This window comes from Palaemon carinicauda, chromosome 26, assembly GCF_036898095.1.
Source record: "Palaemon carinicauda isolate YSFRI2023 chromosome 26, ASM3689809v2, whole genome shotgun sequence".
Taxonomy (NCBI): domain Eukaryota; kingdom Metazoa; phylum Arthropoda; class Malacostraca; order Decapoda; family Palaemonidae; genus Palaemon; species Palaemon carinicauda.
Genome location: NC_090750.1, coordinates 83,792,351 through 83,816,017, shown reverse-complemented (window position 1 = coordinate 83,816,017; position 23,667 = coordinate 83,792,351). Strand labels below are relative to the sequence as shown.

The 23,667-nt window shown below is 40.9% G+C and overlaps 1 protein-coding gene across 2 annotated transcripts in view; it reads left to right on the top strand.

The window, feature by feature from the left end:
• Positions 1 to 23,667, top strand: part of LOC137619640 (malonyl-CoA decarboxylase, mitochondrial-like) — a 44,488-nt gene that overhangs the window by 17,343 nt on the left and 3,478 nt on the right. For both annotated transcript variants that reach the window (XM_068349842.1, XM_068349841.1), the window contains exons 7-10: positions 6,403 to 6,494; positions 11,253 to 11,397; positions 11,869 to 12,090; positions 20,456 to 20,561. In XM_068349842.1, the coding sequence (XP_068205943.1) occupies positions 6,403 to 6,494; positions 11,253 to 11,397; positions 11,869 to 12,090; positions 20,456 to 20,561 (565 nt within the window). The remainder of the gene's footprint in view (positions 1 to 6,402; positions 6,495 to 11,252; positions 11,398 to 11,868; positions 12,091 to 20,455; positions 20,562 to 23,667) is intronic.

Genomic DNA, 23,667 nt, shown 5'->3' with positions numbered 1-23,667 from the left:
CCGCCCTTTCGTGGCAGAACCTCCAGCAGAGGAGGTACCCGTGCCGATAGTCAACGTGGCAAAAAGAAGAAGGGTTCCAAGTCCTCAAAAGGCAGAGTCTGACTGCCATCTTCTCCAGACAGCAGTGGGAGCCAGGCTCAAGAACTACTGGCAGGCCTGGGAGAACAGGGGTGCAGACGCTCAGTCTGTGAAGTTACTCAGAGAGGGGTACAGGATTCCATTCTTGCGCAAGCCCCCTCTAGCAACAGCTCCCATCGACCTCTCTCCCAGGTACAGAGAGGAGGACAAGAGGCTAGCTTTACAGCAAGAGGTGTCTCTCTTGCTACAAAAGGGAGCGGTAGTCATAGTCCGGGACCATCAATCCCCGGGCTTCTACAACCGTCTCTTCTTAGTAGCGAAGAAGACAGGAGGGTGGAGACCGGTGCTGGACGTCAGTGCTCTAAATCTCTTTGTCACCAAGCAGACGTTCACCATGGAGACGACGAAGTCGGTGCTAGCATCGGTCAGGAAGGAAGACTGGATGGTCTCGTTAGACCTAAAGGACGCGTACTTTCACGTCCCCATCCACCCAGATTCCCAACCTTTCCTAAGGTTCGTCTTTGGGAAGGTGGTTTACCAGTTCCAAGCCCTGTGCTTTGGCCTAAGCACGGCACCTCTAGTGTTTACCAAACTGATGAGGAATATTGCCAAATTCCTGCATTTGGCAGACATCAGAGCCTCCCTCTATTTGGAGGACTGGCTTTTAAGAGCTGCGTCAAGTCGTCGCTGTCTGGAGAATCTCAAATGGACTATGGATCTGACCAAGGAATTGGGTCTCCTGGTCAATATAGAAAAGTCCCAACTCGTCCCATCCCAAACTATAGTCTATCTAGGTATGGAGATTCAGAGTCAAGCTTTTCGGGCTTTTCCGTCGGCCCCCAGAATCAGTCAAGCCCAAGAATGCATCCAGAGCATGCTGAAAAGGAACCGATGTTCAGTCAGACAGTGGATGAGTCTAATAGGGACGCTTTCATCGCTGGACCAGTTCATCGCGTTAGGGAGACTCCACCTCCGACCCCTTCAGTATCACCTAGCTGCTCACTGGAGAAAGGACATGACGCTAGAAGCGGTCTCAGTTCCTATATCCGAAGAGATGAAGTCTGCACTGACTTGGTGGAAGAACAGCATTCTTCTCAAGGAAGGTCTACCACTGGCTGTTCAGACCCCCGACCACCTTCTCTTCTCGGACGCATCGGACACGGGCTGGGGTGCGACACTGGACGGTCGGGAATGCTCGGGCACGTGGAATCCGGATCAAAGAGCACTACACATCAACTGCAAGGAGCTACTGGCAGTTCATCTGGCCTTGAGAAGCTTCAAGTCCCTCCTTCTAGGCAAGGTGGTGGAGGTGAACTCCGACAACACTACAGCCTTGGCGTACATCTCCAAGCAAGGAGGGACTCATTCGATGACGTTGTTCGAGATCGCAAGGGACCTCCTCACCTGGTCAAGAGATCGAAAGATATCGCTTGTAACGAGGTTCATTCAAGGCGACATGAATGTCATGGCAGACCGCCTCAGCCGGAAGGGTCAGATCATCCCTACAGAATGGACCCTTCACAAGAATGTTTGCAACAGACTATGGGCCCTGTGGGGTCAGCCCACCATAGATCTGTTCGCTACCTCGATGACCAAGAGGCTCCCAAATTATTGCTCACCGATTCCGGACCCAGCAGCAGTTCACGTAGATGCCTTTCTTCTGGATTGGTCCCATCTAGACCTTTATGCGTTCCCCCCGTTCAAGATTGTCAACAAGGTACTGCAGAAGTTCGCCTCTCACGAAGGGACAAGGTTGACGTTGGTTGCTCCCCTCTGGCCCGCGAGAGAATGGTTCACCTAGGTACTGCAATGGCTAGTAGACGTTCCCAGGACTCTTCCTCTAAGAGTGGACCTTCTGCGTCAGCCGCACGTAAAGAAGGTACACCCAAGCCTCCACGCTCTTCGTCTGACTGCCTTCAGACTATCGAAAGACTCTCAAGAGCTAGAGGCTTTTCGAAGGAGGCAGCCAGAGCGATTGCCAGAGCAAGGAGGACATCCACTCTCAAGGTCTACCAGTCAAAATGGGAAGTCTTCCGAAGCTGGTGCAAGGCGAATTCAGTATCCTCAACCAGTACCTCTGTAACGCAGATAGCTGACTTCCTTTTACACCTAAGGAAGGTAAGATCCCTATCAGCTCCTACGATCAAAGGTTACAGAAGCATGTTGGCAGCAGTCTTCCGCCACAGAGGCTTAGATCTTTCCAACAACAAAGATCTACAGGACCTCCTTAAGTCTTTTGAGACCTCAAAGGAGCGTCGGTTAACCACACCAGGTTGGAACTTAGACGTGGTTTTAAGGTTCCTGATGTCAGCAATCAGCCTCTTTTAAAGATCTCACTTTGAAGACTCTTTTCCTCGTTTGCTTAGCAACAGCTAAAAGAGTCAGTGAGATACACGCCTTCAGCAGGAACATAGGATTTACATCTGAAACGGCTACATGTTCCTTACAGCTTGGTTTTTTAGCAAAAAATGAACTCCCTTCTCGTCCTTGGCCCAAATCGTTCGAGATTCCAAGTCTGTCCAGTTTGGTTGGAAACGAACAAGAGAGAGTACTATGCCCAGTAAGAGCTCTTAAGTACTATTTAAGACGTACAAAGCCATTACGAGGACAATCAGAAGCTTTATGGTGTTCTATTAAGAAACCTGCTTTACCGATGTCGAAGAACGCAGTTTCTTATTACATCAGACTTTTGATTAGAGAAGCCCATTCTCATCTGAAGGAGGAAGACCATGCTTTGCTGAAGGTAAGGACACATGAAGTTAGAGCTGTCGCTACTTCAGTGGCCTTCAAACAAAACAGATCTCTGCAGAGTGTAATGGATGCAACCTATTGGAGAAGCAAGTCAGTGTTCGCATCATTTTACCTTAAAGAAGTCCAGTCTCTTTACGAGAACTGCTACACCCTGGGACCATTCGTAGCAGCGAGTGCAGTAGTAGGTGAGGGCTCAACCACTACATTCCCATAATCCCATAACCTTTTTTAATCTTTCTCTTGAAATGCTTTTTATTGTTGTTTTTGGGTTGTACGGAAGGCTAAGAAGCCTTTCGCATCCTGGTTGATTTGGCGGGTGGTCAAAGTCATTTCTTGAGAAGCGCCTAGATTAGAGGTTGTGATGAGGTCCTTTAGTATGGGTTGCAGCCCTTCATACTTCAGCACCTAGGAGTCGCTCAGCATCCTAAGAGGATCGCGAGGCTCAGTAAGGAAGACGTACTTAAAAAGGCAGAGTAATGGTTCAAGTCGACTTCCTTACCAGGTACTTATTAATTTTATGTCTGTTATTTTGAATAACTGCTAAAATGAAATACGGGATACTTAGCTCCTTATGTTAATATGTATGCTGGTCTCCACCCACCCCCCTGGGTGTGAATCAGCTACATGATCACCGGGTAAGATTAATATTGAAAAATGTTATTTTCCTTAGTAAAATAAATTTTTGAATATACTTACCCGGTGATCATGAATTAAAGGACCCTCCCTTCCTCCCCATAGAGACCCAGTGGACGTAGGAGAAAATTGGTTCTTTGTTGACAAGAAGTACTGGAGTACCTACTCGACAGATGGCGCTGTTGTTGTACACCCCCACCTGTATAGCGATCGCTGGCGTATCCCGCCCATAGGTTTTTTCTGTCGGGCAGCAGAGCTGCAGCTACATGATCACCGGGTAAGTATATTCAAAAATTTATTTTACTAAGGAAAATAACATGTTGTGTCCAGTTTCAATAATTTGTTCATATGTGAATACAAACTGTCGTCCTTTATGTTGGAAATATGTTTTCAGTGTGTGCTGAACAGCCATTAAATCATTTTAATGAGCATCTAAGTTACAAGAGGGAGCGAGAGCAAGGTGCCTCGTCCCATTACCTGTAAGAGTCTCTTCACGTATGTTTTTGTTTGCATCGAGTACAGATGTACAAATACGTCTTTAATCAAACTTTTCATTTTCTTTTTCTTTCAGGAAGTGATTGATGGCTTTTGATTGTTAATGTGAAGTAAGACATTCCATCAAGGGAGGATGTACCTTACATCCATTTTATTTTATCTTGAAACTGGCTGTAGATTCACATTCTGTGCTCTTCCAAGGAGCAAGATTGTTCACAGTTATCTCCATATGCCGAGTGTAGGTTGTGGCTTTTTTTTTGTAGTGTCAGGCGTATGCTTTTAGGGGAAGGAAAAGTGTTTTGCTTCTTCCTTATGCTCATTTGGTGTGCTTTCAATCACTGCTCTTGCACTTATTCCTTAGGCTCGAACTCTGGGAGTATGTGTCAGTAGCAAGGAGCCCTTGGATCTTCATTGGCGTTCTTTCAGGTTTTGGTGGCTTGTCTTCCCCCTTAGTGTTCACTGCATCCCATCAGAGGTTGGAGGCTCTTCTCTGTTTGTGTTACCACTGATGACGAGTGTGACCTAAGGAAGGTTTTGGCCTCCTTTCGTCATTCAGGTAGGCTCCCCAGTGTCAGTGTCTTCCTTGGTGATGGCATTGTTGAAGAGTGTGGTCAGTGTGCCCCCCACCTTGGAGGCCTCTGGGCCAAAAGGATTTGTTCCCCTGTGCTTCTCCCATAACCCGGTCACCACTGCCTTGTGCTTCATCCCGACCTTTGTTCCTGGGGGTCTATGGCTTCCGCTCCCCTTTAAGTGTGACTATCCTCCCTTTGAAAATGTTCCCCATTGTTGTGGTTCCTGTTGGACCAACCGTTGTTGTTCTTCCCTTTGGGGAAGCACCATCGTCTGGTTTTCTCGGACTTCGACTCCTCTGCTTTCAAAGCCTTAAGGGAAGGTTGGAAAGAGGAAGAAACATGCGCATTCATCTTCCTCCTTTGACTCCTCTTTCTTGTCATCCTCTTCACCTTCCAACTGTTCACAACTTCTAAGATGCAGAAGTTGAGGAAGTCCGGTGAGCCTTAGTTGTAGGAAAGTCCCTTACAACACCACTTCTCTGAGGAGGAGTGGATGGTGTGTTTCAGCCCCTGGGGCTGATGCACAGGGTCAGATCTGTGACCCTGCATTGTGGCTTCAAGCCTTGGACACTGGGGCCATGGCTCTGGTCCCGGGTAATCATGGTAACCAGGTGGGACAGGTGTTGCAGGCCTGCATTTCTACCCTCCCTGGGGAAATTGGTATGACTCATTGATACTCATATAAGTAAGAAAAGACTTTATTACAATTGCTGTACTGAAAGATTCTAAAGAAAATATTATCTGCTGGAATATATGGATAGAAGATAAAAGCTTGAGATCAGCTGACTTTGATAAATTCATCGTCACTATCTTGTGGGAGGATAAGCTTAACTCCCCCCCTCCAGTATATACCCTGGATTTGGATGAAAAGGAGCCTCGCTGTGTCTTGTGTAGTAGAGTTACGTTTCCTCTTGATTATTTTGGCATCCAAAAATGGTAATTTCAGAGTTGCAACAACAATAGCCTTCTTCATTTTGAGCACTGCCTATACCATTAATGGTGCAAACTCTCCTAGCTTTGTGGTGTTATTGGCATATTTTGCTTTGTTAAAAGACACTAAAAGTGTGATTTAACGGCTGGAATAAAGTTCTTCCTCCCCTTATTAGGATAGGAATCCTCACCCTATACTGTACCTTGAACCTGGATGATTCAGAATGTTTACAAAACTTCAGACAATGTAATCATATGCTAATTCACTCACTTGTGAGATTAAGGAGATTCCCAGATTTCTCAACCCTCAATAGTTTGTCAGTGTGGTAGTAGAAGAGATCATATTACAACAAATGAGGTCTTGTTTCAATTGATGCAAGGCTAAAACTCACATGAAAGTGGCTATGCACATTGCATGTGAATCATGTTATGTACAAAGATTATGACTCTCGTAGAGGAATACTTCTGTATCTACCACCCAGTAATCAAGAGGATTTAAAAATAATGATCAAAGAGATTTTTATATTGTTTTTGTAAAGGGCTAAAATTGTATGAGCAAAAACTCAAAATATCAAAAAACTGTATTTCCACAGCTGATTGTACTCCAATTATTTAAAGTGAACATTTTTTAAGAGAGAATGAAATGATTGGATTCAGAGGATCAGAGAGGGATGGGGTGTTGTTGAAGAGAGGTGGAGGAGAAACATGCTATACGACACAAATTATGTGTATACCATGAGATTAGTACTCGGTGGATAAACGGTAGGAGAAGATTCGGAAAATTATATATTTCTTGTTTGAGAGTGGAGGTATCTTGTAGCATTTCTTTAAAATAAGTTAGTCTATTGTGCAATACATTGTTTATGTTTGGTATTATTTGTTTTCTATGTAGGAAGTGTTGCATAACCATACCATTTCAGCTCTCTGTTGTATGTACTTGCAGATGAACACAGTATGACAAAAAACAGTGAAGATCCGTCCTCTATTAACACTGCTATATTTTACTCGATCACCTCAACACAAAAAGGTCTCCAGGTAAGTACCTTCTGGGGGAGTTTTTAAAGCGCTTTTAAAGTTTTCGGCAACCAATAATCTCAGGGTCAAATTTGTTATAGTAGAAAGTAGACAGTAATAAATATTTAGTGTCTTTTGACTTAATAAATCCAAATAATCATACACTGCATTTTACCTCTGCTATTTTTGTAATCTGTGCAAGCTTCTGTTTATTTTCTCTAATAATAACAGTTGGCTGAAGACTCCTTGATGAGGAAATAAGCGTGAGTGAAATGAAAATGCAAGAACTAACTGGAATTTTTTTCAATTCCGAAATGCTTTACCATATTCCATATAATTATATAATTTTTTTTCATTCTGAGGCTCCTTAGCTCCCCCTCAAGTACAAATAGTCAGGTATCCTTTGTCACTGCCCCAGTTTAAGGTTATGATCCTCAAGGTAAAGCTAAATGTAGTAGACTTGCTGGTCCAAAATGAAAGGAAAGGTTTAGTAGAGGTACAATGAATAATTGCATGCATTCTCGGCCTATTGGTAAAGTCTCTGCCAGGTGATTACCAGACTGGGTTTCAAGTCCTGCTCAAACCCATTAGTTCCTTTAGTGTCTGCAATCATACCATCCTTGTAAGGTAAGGATGGGGGCCTGGGGGAGCCTATAGTTCTACCTGCTGAATCATCAGCAGCCATTGCATGGCTCTCCCTGCTCCTAGCCTGGGACAGAGAGGGGGCTTGGATGTTGATCATATGTATTTATGGTCAGTCTCAAGGGTATTGTCGTGCTTGCTAGGGCAATGTCAGTATCCCTATCCTCTGTTATTCATGAGTAGTAGTTAAAGCCTTTAAAATGGAGACCAGAAAAGAATACAGTAGCAAGAATGTTGTGAAATGTTACCAGATGCAATGGCAGAAACACCATTGTCAGAGGGTATTAAATACAATAGGTTCATGTTTGATTGATTGCTTGATTTGAAGTTCTCTGGTATCCTGACATTGAAATTCAAGTTTGAATGATAAAGGCATGAATATAAGCAGGAGAGAATGGAGGTCATTAAAGAATTAAGATTAAGTGAGAGTAAATGGTGGAAGGCAAAGATCTTGTACCATCAAAAAATTCTGTATAAAGCAGCCAAGTAAAATGAAAATGCATACATACATGAAACTGTAAACAGGACGCTTGGCTAACTGAGCATAAATACTACAATGTTGAGTACAGTGGCTTGATTAACCCTTTAACCCCCAGGCTATTTGGAAATTTCCAACCCTTAACCCCCAAGGGGTTATTTTTTTCCCAGCACATTTTGCTGTATATTTTTTTTAAATTGCTCTAATAGCCTTAATTTTTGTCATAGAGAGGTCAGGTTGGTCTCATTCTCTTGGAAAATGCCTGAATTTTCTAAAAAAAATATAAAAAATATGAAAAAAAAATTTGTATAGCATTTTTTTGCAAGGACGTACCGGTACATCCATGGGGGTAAAGGGATGGCTTTTGTGAAACGTACCAGTATGTCCTTTGGGGGCAAAAGGGTTAAGAGCTACAACCTGTTATTAGTTAGAAAAGAAAGATCCTGTGTAGATCTGTCATGTTGGACAAAAGATTTATGGTTTTTGGAGACTAATTTGAGTGAAATTTAATAGTTTATAGGTAAAAAAAGAGTTGAAGTGAAATTAAAGTTCAATTTCAGTATTCACCTTTTTTATAGATTCCACAAAAAGTATTTATAAGAGAAGGTTTAATACCAGATTTAAGAATTAAGTAATGAAGAAAATTACTGGGTGAATAAACATACTGGAATACTGTCAATAGTAGAGTAGCCAGTTTGGCAGTTTTTATGCTAAATGTAGAGTATTGGCTTCAAACCAGCGTAGATTATTCATTTGATTAATTCTATATTGTCTTTACAGTGAACCCTCGCTACTTCGCGGTTCGACCATCGCGGATTCACCACTTCGCGGATTTTTTCCATAACCCATATATATACAGTAACATATATATATATATATATATATATATATATATATATATATATATATATATATATATATATATATATATATGCATGTATTTATGTATATATGTAGGTATGTATATGTGTATACTGTACATATAAATATATATATATATATATATATATATATATATATATATATATATATATATATATATATATATATATATATATATATATATATATACACAAACACACACACACATATATATATATATATATATATATATATATATATATATATATATATATATATATATATATATATATATATATATATATATATATATATATATACATATATATATATATATCTAAAGTAGGAAGATGTGATGTAGTTCTAAGGGAATAGTATGGGAAATATGTCTGGGTAATAAGCAAAGCTCTACCTCCAGTTTGTTTCTTCATTATGATCAGAGATAAATGTAAACAAAACATTGGTTGCCATTTTTTAACGTGCTTTTTAGCGTGTTTAGGAAACGCATGATATAAAATTGCCTTTAATATTTGTGCCTGTTTTAGTTTAGGGTACTGTAGTACATGCATTAAGTGTTCTGTACAATAAAGGGTAGTTTGTTAACAGTACTACGTACAAGGGAAGGTTTTAAAAGTCTGAATATACATGTTGAATAAATAGGTAAATATGGTGTCACTACTTCGCGGATTTTCACCTATCGCGGCCGCGTCTGGAACCTATCTACCGCGATAAACGAGGGTTCACTGTATTTGCTTTATGTTGATATTCCTATTTGAAATAATTCAAATGTATAATATTTTTCTTAATTTTGAGCATAATGTTTGGTAATTGATCAGTATAACCATATATCTATATTGTGACTTTTTTTTTTATTGATAGCCCTATATTTATACTGTACTGAAGAAACCTTATTACTTTTTATCGTTGTATAGAAAACTAACGTACACTTAAGTAGATCTTCCACAAAGTTTGTAATGTCAGCTGGCAACAGTGGTCAATACCAAATGCCCTATCTATCTATCTATCTATCTATCATGGCACTTCCCCAATTTTTGGAGGTAGCCGATATAAAAAAAAAGAAACAAAAGGGAATTTTTTTTCTTTATTCCTCTTTGCCTGACAAGGATTCAGCTGAGTTTGGTTGGTACTGCTAGGGTACCACAGCCCACCCTCCCCCGATATCCACTACATAAAGCTTCATATGCTGACTACCCTACTGCTGCTACCTCAGTGATCACCAAGGGCCTATTGGAACTGCGTCACAATCACTCACTTCATTCCTATTGCTAGCATGCTCTTTTGTCTCCCTCACATCTATCCTCCTGTCACCTAGGGCTTTCTATACTCCATCCATCCACCTAAACCCTGGCCATCCTCTTGCATTTCTCCCATCAATTCTTGCATTTTTCACCTTCTTCAGCAGACAACGATTTTCCATCATCTACATGGCCCAACCACCTCAAAACATTCATATCAACTGCAGTTGTTAATTAATTTTTCACCTGTTCTCACTCTCACTACTTCATTCCTAACCATATCCAATTCAGATATACCAGGCATACTTTTCAGACACTTCACCTGGACCACATTCATTTTCTGTCTCAGTCACTTTCATTCCCCACAACTCCGATCCATACATCACAGTTGATAAAATCACTTTCTTATACAGAACTCTCTATATTCAGTTCTAACCCTCTATTCTTTACCACTCCCTTTACTGCCCCCAACAATTTACGTCCTTCATTCACTCGCTGACGTACATCTGGTTCCACTCCTACATTTACAAGAACAACAGAACCCAAGTACTTGAACTGATCTACTTCCTCAAGTAACTCTCCATTTAACGTGACATTCAGTCTAGTACCTCCCTCCCTTAACATTCATCCCATACCCTTACTCTTACCACTTACTTCTCTTACACACCCTTCCAAACTCTATCACTAATCAACCCAACTTCTCCTCCGAGTCCACAAAAAGAGGAAGTTACTGTGATGAATTAATGATCAGAGCCCCCAAGAGGTATATTTTGTAGTAGTTGGGGATATTAGCAAGAAAGAAAATATACTTTATCGGAAAAGTATTTTCTGAATTTTTTAGGCACTAAGGCAAGTATCAAAGAGGTCATTGTTTCCCTAATTATTGTAGGAAAGATGTCACCATTCAGTGTAATACAGTATGTGTTAAATTTTAGTGTAGCAGACTTTAACTTTAACATACAGATGTTTGGAAAAAAAGACAAACTATTAATATAGACATTTTATTATTAGAAAGTTTAACCAGACTATCTAGTTGGCTGTGTAGTGGCTGATGCCACATCAGTAACAGAAACAGATGCACTGTATAGATGGCAGATAGAGATATGGAATTGGACAGAGGTAGTATCACGGGATGGGATGGTTGATGATCTAAGTAAATATGTGATAAGATTGATTTTGTTATCATAAGGTAGTTCATCCTGGCAACTGTCTCGTCTCACATCTCTATATAAGGATCAGTTCATGAATTAGGCTGTCATTACAGTAGGAAAAATGTTAAGAGAGAGCAAAGCAATGTAGGTGAAGCCAAAATGAAATAGCAGAGGAGCTTTAGTACTACCTACAGGGTGCCTACAAGGTCCTTGAAAGTAGTACCCTGTTCAATAAGAGAAAACCAGCAAAATTAGATTCAACAGAGAGAATATTGAAATTGAAATGTGGACTCTTAATTATATGTACAGTGTTTTAAAGGATTGTGTTATGAATGTGTAGTGTAGTTTTGGTTTAACATTTTGTTTTACTAATGATATTCATTATTTTCAGGGAATTGAACTTGGAAATTACCTCATTAAGCGAGTAGTTAGAGAATTAAAGGCCGAGTTCCCGTTTATGACACAGTTTTCTACTCTGTCTCCAATACCTGGCTTTGCCAAGTGGCTCACTGGAATGTTGGCAAGAGCACACAGAGGTAGGTTTATTGTACTTCGGCATGCTTAATTTGATTTTGAATATACCGTATATTTTATAAAAGAGAAGGTCTTGAACTTGAAAATGTATTATTCTTATAAAATGCAGTTGCTGTATTTCACTATTTAAATTTTGTTTTTTGCAAGAAAATTTTCATTTAAGTTTTATACTTCTGTAGCTTTGATTAAAATGTAAATTTTCTTCAGAATACAAGTGCTATGCTATAATTTTTAAATACAGTTATTAAATGAAGTTATTGTAAGAATTGAAGCTTTATGAGAAAAGAAATTTTTATTCAATGTGGAGTCTAGTAATAGGGCTACATTACTATTTACAAGTAGCCATGTTGATATAAGTAAACTATATATGACCTTAAAAGTGTTAATATGATTTACCACCTCATTTTCACATCAGTCATCATTTCATACAAGGCAGTTTTACATTCATTTATAATATTTTTCCTTTATTCCAGGGGACCTTCGAATATTTACGTTAACAGAAGGTAATGCGCTCCAGATATTTTTGGAAGTGGATTCAGAATTGGAAGTGTATGACCGCCTGAAGAAGCTTTTTACGACAAATGGTTGGATAGATGATAGCGACCTCGTTAGCGGCCTAGAGACACCTCTTATGAGATTATGTGCATATTATCTCTATAAAGAAAAAAGGCGTTCTTATGCATTAGACAGTGTTGGTAAGTGAAATGACACTACTGTATTATCATATGTAATTTTCGCTCTAGTAAGAAAGCATGGGAATTACGTACTCATTCTTTAAGGATCATATTGCCGTAAACTCATTTTTAAAAGGATTTCTCTATTTATATGCCTTGTAAGTTACTATTTACTTACCATTGAAGTGCTCGTTGTTTCTTCTTAGTGTTTGTTTGAGGGTTTTCCTTTTTGTATTTCTGTAATTCCAGTGACCTGTTGCTGTTTTTGAAATGCAGATAATGTAGATTTTTGTAGATAAGTTCAAAGTATGCCAGCATGTTTAAGCTTTAAGCTTCAGCATTAATTTTTGGATTTTCAGTGGATATGCATGTTATTGAAAGAAGATTTAGTTATATTTAAATCTAGTTTAGAATGAGAACTTTTACTACATTTATTCCAATATATTTTGTTTTAATCTTTGAAAGGCACAAATGATGATGAGTTATTTAATTTTATAAGTATATAGATGCAAATGCACAAGATATAAATACTAAAGTAATAATATTGGTTATAGTACTGCTTACTATAGGAGTTTAGATACATAATATACAGTTCTGTATTGATTTTAGGTTAATGTATTAGGAGATAATTTCAAGGTTTCTCTTGGTTATATTTACATTTCACTAGGAATGAAGCTTGTCTGAAGGCACCATGAATTTTGATCAACACTTTAAGTCAGAAGTGCCAACATGAATACAAGTCATCACTGTTTAATGGATGTATAGATAGATTTATTCAGCAATTTTTGTACACGTAAGATCAGTAAGATAGAATACAATAGTTATGTTAATCATGGTTAAACTCAAGAATGCAAAGTATACATCATAACATGCACTCTATGGTCAAGGATAGCACAAGAAAGAGCCATAGATCTTATTTCCATTGTGGTCCTTATAACAAATATTAATGGTATGACACAGAGGAGCCCTAATAGTAATAAATACAAATGTAGGTAATAAATAGGATATAAAACAAAATATCACCAGAAAGTCATTGAGAGTTAGGAATATCACATGAAAAGATCATTGTAAATGTTCCTTGATCACAAATCTCACTGTAATATCATAGAAAGGTTATATTAACACAGTACTTTGAAAATCACATTTGCTGTACAGTATCACAATGACTTCAATTACACTACTTAAGCAGGTCAAATATTATTACTGAAAAATCTATTTAAATTACAATACACATTAAAATACATATGTTTGCATACAGGCTGTAGATCTAAAAAAGGTAGTCTATGATATCAAGATAAAGCATCTAAAAAGTATTTTGTTACAGTAGATTTAAAACTATAGACATGAGGCTGTTCAACAATTATTTTTGGTAAACTGTTCAATTAAAATAATTTTTTTCCCCAAAACTTTTGACCTCTGGAATGTGAATATTTGCTGGTTTACAAAGTTTTCATTTAAAGGTGTTTGTGACAACCCATTTTGAATGTTAAAAACATGGCATAGAAAAGTCCGATCTACTCTTTTGTTCACTGTCAGCCATTTCATAGTTTTATTTGTAATGGAAAAAACTTTAAAATGATGAAAAATAAAAAAACAGCATTGTTTGCTCTAATTCGTTGAGTTAATTTATCAAGAAATCATTATTTAAAAAATTTTGTATGCTATCTTTCCTTTTTCAATATTAAACTTACCCGATAATCATGTAGCTGTCAACTCCGTTGCCCGACAGAATTCTATGGAGGGATACGCCAGCTATCACAATACTAGAAGGGGGTGTACTTACCAGCGCCACCTGTGGCCAGGTACTCAAGTACTTCTTGTTGACACCTCCTCAATTATTCCTCTGTCGTGCTTCCGGCAAGACGTTCTGGGATACGCTTATGTTCTTGGAGTATTTTCACAACTTTGGTGAAGTATTTCTCTTTGATTTCGGCTGTCGCTTTACTGGAAACTTCTATATTAGCTTAGTTAGCTTTTGGAATTAATTTGATTAATTATGGTGACGAAGAGAGTATGAACTCTCTTTCACCTTTCAATGGCCGACCCTTCCCTTAGACGGAAGTGTTGGTGTCTAAGAGAGTATAGACTCTCTTTCTTAATTTTGCTTAACAAAAGTTATAGATTTATTTTATATCTCTCCGCCTCTTATAGGCCTCTTCGATTAACTTCCTTTTATTATAAACTTATTAAAATTAATTTATATATTTGTTTATATTGGCCTTCCTAATAGTAGGCGGTCTTTTCTTGGTACCGAAGTTAATTAACATTGAGCCCGTCATTTCGGTTTTACCTGTTAACATATTATGCTATTTCCGCCACAGAGTTTGAAAGAATTTCTTTGATAGTCTCGTACTGTTTTCAAAGTTGAACTAACGTTTTGTTTTGTCTCTGCAGTTGTTGACGTTCAGAACGTTCAACTTGCACTCTATCGTTACGATAGAGAAAGAATGTTCACGGTTTCACGTTGCAGTAAGAGTAACCGTGTCTAGCGTTTTGTTCATTCTTTCTTAACTTAATGGTTTTGATCCTAATAAAGGAACTTTTCATTTTGGGAAATATTTCAGTTTTTTCCTTTAACAATAATATGTTTTAACGATATATATGATTGGGCTCTTCTCTCAGGTTCTAAGTCAAGAGAGAGAGAGAGAGAGAGAGAGAGATAGAGACGGAGGGAGAAAGAGGAGGATAAACGTTTCATTCAAGCCTGCCAGGCGTACGAGTAACGTCGTTATCGTTTTTGCTCTTCTCCCTAGTCTCTTTAGGGGAAGAAAGTAAACGTTTCTAGAGTGATCTAGTGTTTAGTCTCTTTCCAGCCACTGAATTATCTTTCATTAGATTTTTCTGTTACATTGTAATTCTGTTTTCGCAATTACTAACTTTTGAGAAAGGATAGAATTGCGTGTTTCAGGCACAAACCACTTAAAGTTTCGAGTTCAGTGAAATAAGTGCAAACAGAAAATCAAAGTGATAAGTGATTAGCGCAAAGTGTGTCAGTGTTGTGCGTGAGGGTACTTCTGTGCGCGCCAGTCGTCCTCCCAGTCCGGGACCTCTTGCAAGCTCCCAAGCCCAGGGGAGAAGCAATGTCGAAGGGCATAAGGGTTCAGCAGGCCTTGATCGGCGCACAGAAGTATCCTCGGTGGTTGTGGGCGTGTCTTACCGAGACCGTCACTCCCACCCGCAGACGATTGAGCCCTTATTTTGCTCGTCTGCAGAAGAAATTTAGGGGAGAAAACGCTGGTCTCAGGTCTCAAGACCTCTTAAACGTAAAGTCCAGACCTATGCCAGACGTACGAAGTTAGAGTTCAACAACCCGGATGCAGTCATTGGGTTAGCTCTGACTCTCCTCAGTCATCAGTTGAATGCACTCCGCCTAAGAGGAGTAAGGTTCTGCCGCAACAGATCTCTGCTGTTAAGGCTTTACCTCAGCAGACCTTAGTGTCTGCCGACCCCAAGTTGACTCTACTGCAGTCCATGCAGTCACAACTTTCGGTCTTGATGCGTGAGTGTCGGGCTGAGAGTGTTGCGCCTCCGCCTCCGCCTACACTCCCTCCGCCTGCGCTCGCTCCGCCTGATCGCAGTACCACCTGCCAGGCGTACGATGTTGAGCCACGTTCTGAGTTTGCTGTTCCCAGTGGTGTTCAGCCTCCGCCTTCTTTAAGGCAACCTTTACAATGGGATCAGGAGGATTATACCTCTCTTCCTCCGCCTCCACTTGCTGCTCCACCAGTGATGCAACACTCGGTTGAGGTACAACAACCTCTCCCGTCCTTGAGTCAGTCTCCTCAGCTCTCGCTGCAGCGAGCTCAACCCTCCACAAGGCAAGCACCACTACACCTTAGCCTTGCGCCTCAGGAGCCTCAGCTTGCGAGACATTTACCTTGTTCTGCGCAGCCTCTACCTCATCGCGCTCCGCTCACACCACAGGAACAGGAACTTGCTACTCCGCTTCCGCCAACCGCTCAGCAAGCGCAACCCTTGGGTTCAGCCACTCATGCCAGGAGTCAGCCTCCTCCACCCATGCGCCTACCTTCTGCTACTTCCTTTGATCAGCCTTTGCAGACTGAGCCTCAGGTGTTCCCTCAACAGAGTCTTGAAGAGGAAACCACAACTATTGTTGTTCCAGCTCGTTCTGACTCTGCTGTTCAGCATACCTTACCTCCATTTTCAAACCTTATGATAATGGAGGTTATTTGTATTACTTTTAAAAATATATTTGTATTCCTTGCAATATATTTTTAACAATATCGCAGAATATGGCAAAAAATATGAATCATGAGTTATGAATGTAAGGTAAATATTATGTTGATATTTAAACCCCATGCAAGCATGCATAAAGCACTCTAGCACTGGTCATGGAATTTCTGAGAAATGTTAAACGCCATGCACACGCTCTGCTTACCTTACAGCATGCTCTACATACAGCATGCTCTGCTTTCAGCATGCTCTGCATACTACATGCTCTGCATACAGCATGCTCTGCATTCAGCATGCTCTGCATACAACATGCTCTACATACAGCATGCTCTGCATACAACATGCTCTGCATACAGCATGCTCTGCATTCAGCATGCTCTGCATACAACATGCTCTACATACAGCATGCTCTGCATACAGCATACTCGGCATACAACATGCTCTGCATACCTTACCGCATGCTTCTCAGTCACACATCTTTGGTTGTTGCCAACTCACTAGACTGACAAGCAGTTTCATAACGTTGCCTTCTAGTCTGCTGCTTTTGCACCAGTGAACCCTCACTGAGAGAACTTAGCTTTTCTAGGATATGGTCCCTGTAGATGAGAAAGTTCTTTTCTCCCTCCTTCTGATATTCCCTTGAGGACTCTGTCATTTGGAGGGAGCCTTTAGCTGCATAGCCTCTTATGGACTTTTATTTAAGCATAACATGCTTCCAGGAAAGGTAATGGTTCCACTTCAGTCGCTAATCCCGTCTGTTACCACACCTGCTCCCTTAGACCTTGAGCTGTGTTGCAAGACATGCAGTCCAAGCTTAGTCCTTGTTAGAGGATTTTTTGTTTACGGAGTCAATGTGTCACGGGGAAGACGTTCAACAACCAACAGAAGTGACTTGTTGTGACGCAGTGCGGCAACCTCAGCAACCCGATAAGGAGTTGTCTGTACGACCCAGACAGTCTAGACAGATTCGGGTTGTCACTGTACTTCCTCGCTTGCCCATGATTGACAGTTCACAGACTGTGCAGCAGTATCATGATCTTGTGTCCGGCTCCGTCAGACGACTGGCTTTTAAGAGCTCCCACAAGTCGTCGCTGTCTGGAGATTTTCAAATGGACTATGGATCTGTCCAAGGAACTGGGCCTCCTGGTCAATTTTGAGGAGTCTCAGCTCGTTCCATCCCAGACCATTGTCTCCTTGGGTATGGATCTTCAGAGTCGAGCTTTTCGGACTTTTCCGTCGGCCCCAAGGATCTTCCAAGCCCTAGAATGCATCCAGAGCATGCTGAGAAGGAACCGATGCTCAGTCAGGTAGTGGATGAGTCTAACAGGGACACTTTCATCGCTGGCCCTGTTCATCGTGTTAGGGAGACTCCACCTCCCCCCCCTTCAGTATCATCTAGCTGCTCACTGGATAAAGGACATGACGCTAGAGACGGTCTCAGTTCCTGTTTCCGAAGAGAGGAGGTCTTCTCTCGCGTGGTGTAAGAACAGCTTTCTTCTCAAGGAAGTCTACCTTTGGCTGTTCAGAAACACGACCGCCGTCTCCTCTCGGACGCATCAGACACGGGCTGGGGTGCGACTTTGGACGGACAAGAATGCTCGGGAACATGGAATCAGGAGCAAAGGACACTTCACATCATTTGCAAGAAGTTGTTGGCGGTTATTCTGGCCTTGATAAACTTCAAGTCCCTCCAGCTTAACAAAGTGGTGGAGGTGGACTCTGACAACACCACAGCCCTGGCTTACATATTCAAGCAGGGAGGGACTCTTTCGTGGAAGTTGTTCTAGATCGCAAGGGACCTACTCATCTGGTCTAAAGATCGAAAGCTAACTGGTAACGAGGTTCATTCAGGGCGGTATGAATGTCATGGCAGATCACCTCAGACGGAAGGGTCAGGTCATCCCCACAGAGTGGACCCTTCTCAAGAATGTTTGCAACAGACTTTGGGCCCTGTGGGGTCAGCCAACCATAGATCTGTTCACTACCTCGATAACCTAGAGACTCCTGTTGTATTGTTCTCCGATTCCAGACCCAGCAGCAGTTCACGTGGATGCTTTTCTGCTGGATTGGTTCCATCTCGACCTGTATGCATTCCCGCCGTTCAAGATTGTCAACAGGGTACTTCAGAAGTTCTCCTCTCACAAAGGGACACGGCTGACGTTGGTTGGCTCCGCTCTGGTCCGCGAGAGAATGGTTCTTAGAGGTACTGCAATGGCTGGTCGACATTCCCAGGACTCTTCCTCTAGGAGTGAACCTTCTAAGGCTACCTCACGTAAAGAAGGTACACCCAATCCTCCACGCTCTTCGTCTGCCTGCCTTCAGACTTTCGAAAGACTCTCAAGAGCTAGGGGCTTTTCGAAGGAGGCAGCCAGAGCGATTGCCAAAGCAAGGAGAACATCCACTCTCAGAATCTATCAGTTTCAAGGGGAAGTCTTCCGTAGCTGGTACAAGACCAATGCAGTTTCCTCAACCAGTACCACTGTAACCCAGATTGCTGACTTCCTGTTATATCTAAGGAAAGTAAGATCCCTTTCAGCTCCTACGATCAAGGGTTACAGAAGTATGTTGGCAGCGGTTTTCCGCCACAGAGGCTTGGATCTTTCCACCAACAAAGATCTACAGGACCTCCCTAGGTCTTTTGAGACCTCAAAGGAACGTCGGTTGTCCACTCCAGGCTGGAATCTAGACGTGGTCCTAAGGTTCCTTATGTCATCAAGATTTGAACCTCTCCAATCAGCCTCTTTTTAGGACCTCACATTAAAAACTCTTTTCCTCGTGTGCTTGACAACAGCTAAAAGAGTAAGTGAGATCCACGCCTTCAGCAGGATCATTGTTTTCACATCTGAAACGGCTACATGTTCCTTGCAGCTCGGTTTTTGCTAAACGAGCTTCCTTCACGTCCTTGGCCTAAGTCGTTCGAGATCCCAAGCCTGTCCAACTTGGTGGGGAATGATCTGAAGAGAGTACTTTGCCCAGTTAGAGCTCTTAGGTACTATCTAAAAAGGTCTTAACCTTTACAAGGACAATCAGAAGCCTTATAGTGTGCTATCAAGAAACCTTCTTTTCCAAGTTCTAAGAACTCAGTTTCTTACTATTCAGGCTTCTGATTAGAGAAACACATTCTCATCTGAAGGAAGAAGACCTTGCTTTGCTGAAGGTAAGGACACATGAAGTGGGAGCTGTGGCTACTTCAGTGGCCTTCAAACAGAACCATTCTCTGCAGAGTGTTATGGATGCAACCTATTGGAGAAGCAAGTCAGTGTTCGCATCATTCTATCTCAAAGATGTCCAGTCTCTTTACGAGTACTGCTACACCCTGGGACCATTCGTAGCAACGAATGCAGTAGTAGGCGAGGGCTCAGCCACTACATTCCCATAATCCCATAACCTTTTAACCTTTCTCTTGAATACTTTTTATGGGTTGTACGGTCGGCTAAGAAGCCTTCCACATCCTTGTTGATTTGGCGGGTGGTCAATTCTTTCTTGAGAAGCGCCGAGGTTAAAGGTTGTGATGAGGTCCTTTAGTATGGGTTGCAGCCCTGTATACTTTAGCACCTTTGAGTTGATTCAGCCTCCCAAGAGGAACGCTGCGCTCAGTAAGGAAGACGATCTTATTAAAGGCAGAGTAACGGTTCAAGTCGACTTCCTTACCAGGTACTTATTATTTCATTGTTATTGTGGATAACTGATTATATGAAATACGGGATACTTAGCTATCCTTTAGTCTTGTACACTGGTTTTTCACCCACCCCCCTGGGTGTGAATCAGCTACATGATTATCGGGTAAGTTTAATATTGAAAAATGTTATTTTTATTAGTAAAATAAATTTTTGAATATACTTACCCGATAATCATGATTTAATCGACCCTCCCTTCCTCCCCATAGAGAACCAGTGGACCGAGGAATAATTGAGGAGGTGTCAACAAGAAGTACTTGAGTACCTGGCCACAGGTGGCGCTGGTAAGTACACCCCCTTCTAGTATTGTGATAGCTGGCGTATCCCTCCATAGAATTCTGTCGGGCAACGGAGTTGACAGCTACATGATTATCGGGTAAGTATATTCAAAAATTTATTTTACTAATAAAAATAACATATCTCTGAAGAAATGTATTGCAACTTCTTTAATGAGAAAATTTTACTTTCAACTTAAAATATTGAGTTAAATAAATTCTAATGACTGGTCTTTTCAGCAAATTTCCACTTGAAGAACGGAGCTGTTTTATGGCGCATTAATTGGTTAGCTGACCGTTCTCCTCGTGGCCTTAGTAATTCCTGTGGCATTATGGTGAATTACAGGTAAGTACCATACACAGTACAGTACAGTATTCTATGTGAAATCCGAGGTTTAGGAAGAAAGGTGTTTATTAAGGTTATCTTTAGGTGTTAGCCTTTTGTAAATAGTTTGTACAAAGGTTAACTTGTCTTACATGAGGCATACTTTTCCAGAGTAGGGTGCTGAATATTCAGTTCTTTCTGTCATGTTTTTGCATAGTTGAAATTATTTGAGTTGCCCTTGCCATTGCAAATGACGCTTAAGTACATTATTCTAGATTAGTACAAAATGACTATTTGTTCCTATGCAAATACAAATATTTTCCTTTTAGTAGCGTAAGATTCTGCTGAAAGCTAGAAATAACCAATGAGGAATTATCGACGTTCTGGCAACTGACCAGTATCCACTGGTGGTAAGGGGTCTGATAGTGTGCTGATCCTTCATTCTGATTCTGGTCATCAAGCTGCACAAACATGTTCTCGACTCTCTTCATCAACTAGCCTGAAGTTTTTTCACTAATATCTCATTTCAGTTTAAGTGTGAATAAACTTAGTAAAGGACAAACTTAACTTTAATTCTGGGACACTTTTTCCTGATATCAATGCCAACCTAATTCCTTGAAAGGGGAATAAACTTCTTGGATGAGAGCACTCTTCAATCTCAAGAAGCGCACTTCTCACAGGATCCTTGTGCTGGTGAGCATCGTCTCTCAACATGCAAGCAGGTACACCTGCTTACCCTCTTCAGAACATGCGCTTGCTCCCCGGTACTGTAGTGTCTTATGGCAGTATACCCTATGAGAGTAGAAGAAAACGATATCAAGAAGAACAAATTTTCCTTCTCGAAAGAGGACATACTAAAGTATTCCGAGTGCTTGAGAGTGCTATGCCTCCAAGCGTGCAGGTTTTGGACTCTTATCATTTACTGATGAAAGTGCACAACCTTAAGAAGAGACAGGCATAATATTAGCATGTCTCACACATCCAAAGGAGGAAGAAGAGATTCAGGCATGATCATTTTCCCTCAGGTTAGTCTTCAAGGCCGGAAAAGTCGGAGAGATCTTGACTTTTGATTACTGAAACTTGTCGCTTCGGCTCTTCGTTTAGATCTTTTGAGAACAAAACAAAGAAGACCGACAACCCGGGGATTGAAGAGCAAACTCCCAAGGTGGTAGATCTTCCTGCTTCCCCTAGAAAAACAGGGAGATCTCCCCTTGAAGATGAACCCATCTCAAGTTTTGGAAATCCTAGCTGTTAAGCTTGCTCCAGCTGAAGGTCTCCATGTTTTGGATGAGAAGCGCCCTGGAGGACCATCGCCCTCTTCGCTGCCCTTGAGCATTGACTTTTGTGACAGAGACTTTGTCTCTGAGTTCTCTGCCTATTGCTCTGGGAGTGATGTAAGCAGTTTTCAGTACTGTAGCCCAGCTGAGTGCACTGGTTAGGCTTTTAAACCAAGATCATCTTACAAATATCCCAAAGGCATACAAGGTTAAAGAGCACCATCACCAAACGAGTCATCCAGTGGCAGTGCATCACCTTAGAGACTGCAAACCTCAAGCCCATGAGGGTCCACTTGTGAGCGAGAAGCTTATAGGAGCGCACAAGCATGTGCGACCCTCGGCCATGGCTTTTAGGAGATTTGTGGAGTCATCCCTTCTGCTCCTCTAGAGGACCAGGTGCTCTGATAATTCTGTTGAAAGTTTAATCAGACTTTCTCCCTCCTAATAATGTGTTCTTTTAAAGGACAGTGGTTTGTATTTCTGTAAGAACCAATCCCTCTCACCCACTCTACAGGTCCCAGGCCTAATGGTCAAAAGTGCTAGTTTGACTGACAGGTGGGTGCACTTCACCATCACTATGGTCGCCGTGGTCTATCCGGGTGAAATCCACGCCCACCTTATGACGTCATGGCATGCCATACACACACAGGGTAAGGATTTGGATTTTAATAAAACACCCAAGTTGTCTGTGTGTGTATGCTCCTTATCACTGACGTTTGTTTTGCTTCCGTATGACTGCATCTAGAAAATAAATGTTTATTTGCAATAGTTTTAATTTTAGTTACAGATACCAGTGTTGTTTTTGTGACAGATAATTGTAGGAATTATAATTAAAAGAGTGAAGAAAGAAGTTACAAGCTAAAATATTCTGGAATTATTGTTGAACAACATGAGTATTGCTTGCGCTGAGTGGAAACTTGTGTGAGTGGTGGAAGAGTGCCATGACATCAGGTGAGCGTGGCCTATTTCACCCATATAGATTGGGGCGACTGTAATTAGTTATATCTACCTTGTTAAGTTTTAATTACTGTTCCAGTTTTTTAGAAATTGTACTCCATTAAAGGAATCAGGTTTGTATAGTTAAGAAAAATGCAAATTACAGGTTCAGTACTTTGAAAAATTTGTGATTTTCACCTCAACGTAAGGTTAAAAGGGGGCTTGTCTGTGAAAGGTGGGTGGAGCTGCCTTGTTAACAATTCAATAACTGTTCCAGCTTGCAGTGGAGTCCTCATTATTTTGAAGTACTGTACTTGGATTCGAATAGAAAGGAAAAAATATACTTAAATTTATTATATTTCATACATGGGCATTCTAGTATGAGGAAGGTTGCTTTGCAAGTTTTTGACTTATTAGGCTTTTTGTATTTGATATCTAGATATTTTAATGATATCTATATAGCTGTCTGATTGTTCATGTTATTTGATAACCTAGACTATGCCAAAGAATATTGTGGATATCTTGAATGTTAATCACTCTGAGTATAAGAAAGGTGAAATATTTTAGGGCTAAATAATCTGTTAAGTAAAGGGTATCGTCCTGCTAAATTTCACGAAGATCTGATGAATAAGTGAAAATATAACAAATTTGGAGAGAATTTTTATTTTTCCGAACTATACAAACCTGAGTCCTTTACATAGGATAGAATATTAGCGAAGCTGAAGAACTCAGCAGTTAAAGTTTAATAACAAGTTGTAAACTTACTAGTTGGGAGCTGGGAAGTCCTAACCCCCCCCCTACTTACTCACTGTGCACTCACTCTGATTGTAGCTCGGACTTTCTAGGAGGTAGGTAATAAAGGGAAAGTATGAGTAAAGCACTCAGGTTTGTACAGTTGAGAAAAATACAAATTA